Raw genomic sequence first — 8,172 nt, 5'->3', positions numbered from 1 at the left:
AGGAGAGCCACCAAGGGCCTCCTGGGGGAAAAACTCTGCAGCAACAGGTAAGGTTTTGGGACCTAAAATAATAGAAAGCACTAAGCAAACAGAAAACCAAACACAAAAGCAAAAGAACTTTACCTCTTCTTAAGCCTTGACTACACATGCCTCAAGCCTGGTGTTTATGGCCACTTTACGTGATTTCGTATTACCGTCTTCCTGTTGCGGAAAAAGGGACTGACCTTAGAGGTATTTAAATAATGTCTTCAAGGTCATATGGCTAATTCTATAGGTGAGGAAAGGGATGCATCAGGAAGGTAGATTGACAGTCCCGTGGTTTCTCAGCTAACTCCCGGCCCAGCCTGCAGTAGAACCCCAGACTTAGGACATCAGGTCCTGGTTCCTTTGCACTCGGACATGCTGTTCCTTGGGGACTGTGAGGCACTGGGAAATTACCAGAAGGTCTTCAGAGGACAAGGAGACACCTGGTCAGCCTATGTGGTGGTGGTCAGGATTCCAAGGTGGGGGGAGCCCTAGACGCCCCGCAGTGTACAGGAAAGTATGTCACCAGGGCCTGGAAGGGGGGAGGTGGTGGCAACCGGGTTAATGAAGGGGCCACCAAGATGGTGAGGGGGGAGAAGGAGACTTGATTTGGCCATTGGGGCCTGCACAGAGAAGTGCCCACGCCTCCTCCTGAGCTTGGGAACCCGGGGCTTCTATGGGACTTTGCTAGCACGCATGAGAACCCCCTTGCAGGGTTCTCCAGGTAGCTAGGAAGACAGAAAGTGAAGCCCGGTCCTCCAGAACAGGACTGCGGGTCACAAGACCTGGGTTCAAGTCCAGGCTCTGCCGATAGGGGGCTTTGTGAGCAAGGAGCGAGTGTTCTGGGTCCTATACCTGTGGGATGACCTCGTGCCCAGCGTCCCTGTGGAGATGGTCTAAGACCCGGTTTGGTACACGACGGCCCACTGCCGGTTTTGTGTGGCTTGTGGGCTAAGAATTGGTTTTGTACTTTCTAATGGTTGGGGGAAAAATGGAAAGAAGAGGAATCTTTTGTGCCCCATGAAAATGACATGAAATTCAAATGTCAGTGTCCACAAACGAAGACTCATGACACACAGCCACCCCCGTTCATTCACTCGCTGTCTGTGGTGGCTGCCACACCCCATAGGCAGAGTTGTGGAGTTGTGTGACAGACCCCGTGGCCGGCAAAACTGGAAATATTGGCTATCTGGCCATTTACAGAAAAGGTTTGCTGGCCCCTAGCCTAGAACCTGCGTACCTCCCTGTGAGTTCTGGCCAACGGGCTGAGATCAGCAACGGTGCCCCCTCCCTGACCCCGTAAGAATAAGAATTCACCACCCCCCCAATCCAAGTCACTCCCCGGTGCCGACTTTGTTTATTTTCCTCATGGCAATTATTACTCATTGAAAGTATCTCTTCACTGGTGGGCTCGACACCTGTCTCCCCTCACTCTTGGTTCACTGATTTTTCCAAGTGGTTTGAAATGACGGAGGTTGTGAAGGAATGCGTGGCACCCGGTGCCCCCCACCCACGCCAGAAATCCAGAGAGGAGCCCCAAACTCCCTGCCAGCTGGCACTGATTCCGGCCCCGGGGGTGATCGGCTTGGAGGCGGGAGTCCCGGGAAGTATAATCCACGGCTTCTCTTCTCTCCTGCTTCCTTAGGGGTCTTGAGAAGCAATGGCCACCGAGGCCCCTGTGAACGTAGCCCCCCCTGAACGCAGCACCGCGGGCCGCACGGCCGCTGACGGCTTCATCTGGCAGCCAGACTCGGCGAACATGCACGTCCTCAGGCCCAAGTCCGCCAAGGGACGGACGCGGCCGAGCCTGCACAGACCGCAGGGCACAGAGCCCGGTCCTCACCGCGCGCCGGCCTCCCTGACTCCAGCCATCCCCTGCGAGCCGCCCGGCGGCCAGAGGCCGGGAGCCTGCGCACCCAGGTCTCCAAACCAGGGAGCTCCCGGCGAGATCCCCGAGCTGCTGCAGCAGATGCCGGCTGGCGCTTCCTCCTCCCTCAATAAATACCCAGTCCTCCCTTCCATCAACAGGAAGAGCCTGGAGGAGGGGTCTGTGGAAACAGTGGTGAAACAGGCCGGCTCCCTGCAGCTGAGCAGCACCGTGAAGACGAGTGAAGAAGAGTCCAGAGCTCCAGCTTCTTCCCCAGAGAGGAAAGTCATCGTCCGGACCAGGAGACAGACCTCCCCCAGGGCGGGGGACCCGGAGGAGCCCTCAGATCAAGAGCCCAGGCTGCTGCTGGCCGTCAGGTCGCCTTCGGGCGGAAGGTTCGTTCACCATTTCTGGCCCACCGATGCCTTACAGACAGTTGTCGCTGTGGCCGAGGACAAGAACCAGGCCAGCTACCAGCCCTGCAGCATTGAAACCATGGAAGTGCCCAGGAGACGGTTCTCTGACCTCACCAGATCTCTGCAGGAGTGCAAAATCCTCCACAAGTCGGTGCTGGGCATCTCGCAGGAAGAAGGGGAGGGGGAGCTCTGAGTCCACAGCCCCCTAGCCAGGGTCCTGGGTCTCTGAGCAAGGAGCACGCTTGGCTGCTGTGGCCTTCCGGGCAGCTCAGTCCCAAGTGCCGTGTGAACTTGGGGCGGCTGTGATCCTTGCGACCCACCTTCACAGCCTCTCCTCTGCAGGAGTGAAATTTGCACATGCGCCAAGCACACTGAGAAGGTTCTCTTCCAGTTGTTAAATTCCCTCCAGCACTGGAGTGAACTGGCAAGTTAACCAGGGCTGTTCCTGAAACCACCGTGACCAGGTCTCCCCCTTCCCCGAGGTCTGGGTCCTTTCTGGAGCACCCGCTTGCCTTTACAAATGAACTCTCCCTCTCTTGAAGCCAGTGGTTTGCCTTTCTGTATTTGATGCAGGATTAAATACTTCCCAGAGAGGATTCAAGTCTGGTAAATAACTAGGGCTCAGGAAATGTCGAACTGGCATTTGTATTTCTTGCAAACATCTTTAAGAAACAGGCAGTTGACACTATCTTGGAAGCAGCCTCTTTGCTGGGCTCGGGTGGCTAGAGTTTCTTGGGGATTACAGTTTGTGTGATGTGGCTTCAGAGGAGAGAACAGGTCTTTTGCTAATACAAATCCCCCAACACATCAACGTTTCTGAAATAGTCTGGGAGCTAGAAAGCATATAGCTTCCACAACCGTGGATTAGCCAAGTAGCCACTTTTAAATAGAGAATAAGTAGGTTTGCAAACATCAGTAGCTACTCTCTGCATGCCACAGTCTTCCCAAACTGAGAAAAACCAGTGTACTCTGATTTCCTTTGCTTTTGTCACTCATGGAATCTTTTTGTTTTTAAACCATATGAACATACAAGTCTGTACAAGTTTGCACTGAAGGCGCCATTGGCTTATCGGGGTGTGGAGACGTGGTCTCGGTGTTTCACCTCCTTCCAACAGAGACTCCCTGGAGCGGGGACAGCAGTGTCCCTGTTTTGTGATTTCGGAACCCCAGGGAGGACAAGGGTTCCTCTATCGGGCCTCATTCAGCTGCACCCATGCTGAGAGACCCTGTGCCCACGTGTCTGGCTGACTGGCACGTGGGGCATCTGAATGCCTTAGCCCAGCCGTGTTGAAGACCACGGGATCTTGGCTTTCCAACTCTGAAGTGGTGACGTGAACAACTCGCCAGAGTCCTCTTGTGTCGGGAGTTCAGCAAGACCTCCAGCTCTCATCAGGATCCTCTTTGTGGCCAAATCACCATTCAGAGTAGGGGAGCCAGTCCCTCAAGAGCTCTGCCATCACAGGCGCCCTCCCTGCTCCTGGGTACACAGAGAAGGTAGGAGTTCCAGAAGCCTATCAGCGTGGCGGCCTCAGCAGCAAGTGCGCCTTGTACCTAGATAAGGAAGGCGGCTGGAAGTGTTACATCCAGCAACTTGATACTCAGCCACGGAGATTAACGCCAACATCGTTTCCTCTAAAGAAGGCTCGCCTTGTCCTTCCACATCCCACACCACCCAGATCACTCCAGAGTGGGTTCTTTCAGAATGTGTGGTCCAATTTCCTAATACCAGCTCAGTTGCAAAGGTCAGCTGGGACTTGCTGGACCTTGGGCAGCCCACGCAGTTGGCCACCTCTCCCAACCAGCGACCATGGTGGAGGGGACTTGGGTGGGGGGGTCGGCGTCGAGCCTGGTACTCTCAGTAAAGGAGCTTTTTACCTCCCACCCAGGACCTGGGTGCATATCTGCCTCTGATCCTAGGAGGCTGGGGGAAGAGCCTCCCTCAAAATCACACCTACTCTGTGGTAAGAATAAAATCCCACCCACCTGGGACTCGGTAATTTCTCCAGGCAGGAAATCTGTAGAAAACTTCAGCGAAACAGAGCATGCTGGAGGGAGCTAGAATCTTCTGCACTTAGGGCTTTGCAGCTGCAATTCAGCTTGGAATTTGGGGGTGGCAAAAAAAAGTGGAAGGCATGAAACATAGAAATATTTTAGGGTATCTTAGGACATGAGAATAGAGCTAGATTTGAGCCACCTTGATAAAATTTTTTTTTTTGGACAAAAGGATGATGACACAATAAAAATTGATTTGTGTGAAGCCAAGTCGGCGGAGAAACACGCCTTCTGTTTTCACGCAGGACTCCAGCCCCTGCGCTCCAGCGGACAGAGGGGCTCACCGACCTCACCTTCTTGGGAAAACACCGAGCTCTGCTGTTAAGTCCAAGTCCCTGTCCCCAGGCACCCCGGGTCCCCACTCTTCCCATAACTCTTGCTTTCAGGTTACAGGATCACACCAAGCTCTCTACGGCAAGAGTCTCCTGAATTTCTCCGAAAAATCATTCCGAGTATTCTCCTTTGGAAGTTGGCAAGAGCCGCCTCTCTCACTATCAGAGAGGTGACTTTGCAGGTGGCACTGTCACGTGGGCACCCCGGTCTAATGAGTGGCTTTGGGTGACCGCTTTGTAGTCACAGACCTCACTCATTCATTGAACCAGTGGTCAGTGAGGGCCTACCCTGTGTCATACACAGGTGACCGGCATTGGAGTCCCACCAAGGGACCATTGACAAGGAAGCGTAAAACCATCTTGGGAGTTGAGAGCCCGACCCAAGTGAGGGGCTGTAGATTTACCCGTGAAGGATCCTGGAGTGAGGAGGAAACAAGCTGTTGCTGTCTCCTCGCCGCCTTGTGGAAATGCAAAGGCGAGTCCTCCCCACCATTCTAGCGATAGCACCAGGAAAAGAGTGGTCATTAGGGATGTGAACTTTGCGTAGGACAAAGCTTCAAGACCAGTTTTCGTAGCATCTCCCCTGACACAGTCCAAGAGGTAAACTAGTTCTGGCGGCAGAAGGAACAGCAGGAGACATAAGTGACTCATCATTTAGAATCCAAAAACTTTTCACCAACAGATGGCAGGTGGTTTTAACACAACAGTCCTTGCCCTGAAAGTACCTGGGGATCCAGCCAACAGCCGGCAAGGCAGGGCAGTCCTGATGAAGAGATGTAGGTGAACGTGACCGTGGGCCGGTAGTCACTCCAGAGATCCCACAGAAATACTCCACAAGTGAAGAAACGTAGACAAGCCTTGAGGTTTCCATTACCATGAAAAACCTTAAAGTCTAGTGACCGATCACTGTCCCAGGCATGCATTACGAAAGGAGGTGTACCGGGAACTAAGTTTCGCTTTTGTCCAAGCACTTTACCACCATTTCCTGTGCGCTTCTCATGTCAAATAAAACCACACTGCCCCAAGGGGCCAAAAAAAAAAAAAAAAAAAAGTTTCTCTTTACACAGTTTTTTAATAAGTTGAGATAAAAGGGTGCATGGTTTCCTGTAGTCTGAGGTGTATCTCAGACGAGACCTTTATATGGTAAGAGCATCTACTTTCTTACCTTTTAAACAGAGCTGCAAAGGAAACTAGATGATTCAACTTCAGCCTCCATCTGGAGTCAGTCTGCGAGGCAAGCGCAGGAACACCAGTTTCCGTTGTGCATGAGGCAACACACCCCTGTCAAGTGCAAGGTTTGGACCCCGTTCACCCTCGCCCTGAGCCAGAACCAGCCCAAACCCAGCCAAGGTCAGAAGCCAAGCGGAGTTGTTGGCAAAATCCAAGCAGAGCGGACTTGGGGTGACTCACCAACACACAAGACAGTAGCTCACGTTGTACAAATAAAATTGGCTGTTTCGTTTTGCGTCTACACTGGTGATACGGCGTTTTCCTTCCCTGGTGAGGGCAGGGTCTGGTAGCCCTCTCTGATGCCCCTCTGTGTTCCTAGACTTTCAAGCCACGGAGGAAGCAGCAACGCTCCCTAGTGATTTGTGCGGAAGATCAAATCTCTGGAGGTATTTTTGGACACACTTGAATCCTATCTCAGGAGGCTGAACCGCGGATAGGACAACTGCTGATGGGTAGGGTTAAGCAAGTCTCGCTCAAAAGGTCTGCTGTGCTGGGGGAGGGGGGATCACTCTGGGCGCTGGGTTGAGAGTTGACTGTGGGGGTTGGGGTGGGAGACGGAAGAGCAGCTCTGGCCATTGCCAGTGACCAGGGGAGAGACGGAGCTAACTTGGACCAGAACAGCAGCCGTAGATAACGTGCGAGGTGTCAGATTCTGGACACATTATCGGTTAAGGGGGGAAGAAAAGGCAAGATAGTTTTGGGGACTCACCCAAGTGGACATCACTTGACCGTATCGCCACGGGGGGCCATTCCTGCAAAAACCGAGCAAACACATCGGCCGCAAATATGTGCTTGGGCCGGGAGAAAGCACTGACCAGCAAACATATTCGTGGGAAAGAAGTGCGTGAGTGTTTTTAGAGAAGGTGTACAGAGAATCCGAAAGCCACTGATTGCTTTAATTGAGAAGAGATGCAACTAGAAATGTTATTTCACTGAACATCAATGAATCACCATCTAACTCTTGGGGTATGATTCCTGACCAAGGTTTCTTATTCAATTAGTTCCAGTAAAAAAAAAAAAAAATGCGTTGTTCATATCCCCTTCCTTCCTTTCCTGCCTGCCTCCATTCTGTTTATTCAAACCCAGCCGCTGACTTGGGATGCATTTCTTGGGAGAGCAAAGAAAACCACTGTCCTCCGACCTAATTAACAAAACTTCCAAATTTCAAGATTTTCGTACCCACCTGTTTTTGTTTGTTTGTTTGTTTGTTTTGTTTTGTTTTGTTTTTTTACAATGAGGAGATCTGTGCTGTAAGGCCTTGGTCTTTTTTTTTTTTTTTTTTTAAAGATTTTATTTATTTGACTGAGAGAGATCACAAGCAGGCAGAGAGGCAGCCAGAGAGAGAGAGAGAGAGAGGGAAGCAGGCTCCCCTGCTGAGCAGAGAGCCCAGTGTGGGGCTCGATCCCAGGACCCTGAGATCATGACCGGAGCCGAAGGCAGAGGCTTTAACACACTGAGCCACCCAGGCGCCCCAGCCTTGGTCCTTTTTGTGAGCAGCTGAGGGCGGTGCGTTCCGGCATCTGCCCTGTGAGGGAGAGCCAGGTCTGCTCTGGGTGGTAGGTGCCGCTGACAGACACCCTGGGTGGGCTCCAGCCCAGCCCACTGGTGCCCAGAGTGGCCAGCCACTCGCCAACAAACCGTGGGAAAATGGCAGCAACTCTCCTGCTGCCAGCTGGGAAGGAGAGTCTGGGAATGACCCGCTGCCCCCGCGTCAGCCCTGCATCCAGCTTTGGGACCCTGCAGTGTCCACCTAGACCAGATTTCCGTATACCAAGTCCAGAAGCCTCGGATCTAAACTCTGGAGGGTTTATTAGTTTCCCCAACCCAGCCTGAGCCTCAGCTTGCTCTTTACCTTCTTCTTTTTTTTTTTTTTTTAAGATTTATTTATTAGAGAGCACACAAGAGCGGGGGTGGGAGGGGCAGAAGGAGAAGCAGACTCCCCGCTGAGCAGGAAGCCCAACACAGGACTCGATCCCAGGATCCCGGGATCAGGACCCGAACCGAAGGCAGACACTTAACGGACTGAGCCACCCAGGGGCCCCACTCTTTGCCTTCTTAATGGAGCTCCCAGCGGGCCCTCGTCTTATTCAAATCATCTGTAACAATTTCGTTCCACACGTATATACTAAGAACCTATATGCTAGAACAGAGCAGAGCGAAAGTCCCTACCCATATGGAGGTTACACATTAATTAATGTGGGGATACAGAAAAGAACAATAAGGAATAAATAATGCAATGTGGTGGAAACGG

At 52.4% G+C, this 8,172-nt stretch overlaps 1 protein-coding gene across 1 annotated transcript; it reads left to right on the top strand.

Moving 5' to 3' along the window:
* Positions 1–1,684: 1,684 nt before the first annotated feature.
* On the top strand, positions 1,685–2,500 carry LOC111154827 (UBX domain protein 10). The gene has a single exon (XM_022514754.1). The coding sequence runs from the start codon at positions 1,685–1,687 to the stop codon at positions 2,498–2,500; it is 816 nt and encodes a 271-aa protein (XP_022370462.1).
* The last annotated feature ends 5,672 nt before the right edge of the window (positions 2,501–8,172 follow it).

This window comes from Enhydra lutris, unplaced genomic scaffold (assembly GCF_002288905.1).
Source record: "Enhydra lutris kenyoni isolate GAN:26980312 unplaced genomic scaffold, ASM228890v2 scaffoldscaffold38, whole genome shotgun sequence".
Classification (NCBI taxonomy): domain Eukaryota; kingdom Metazoa; phylum Chordata; class Mammalia; order Carnivora; family Mustelidae; genus Enhydra; species Enhydra lutris.
This window is presented reverse-complemented; position numbering and strand designations above follow the sequence as displayed.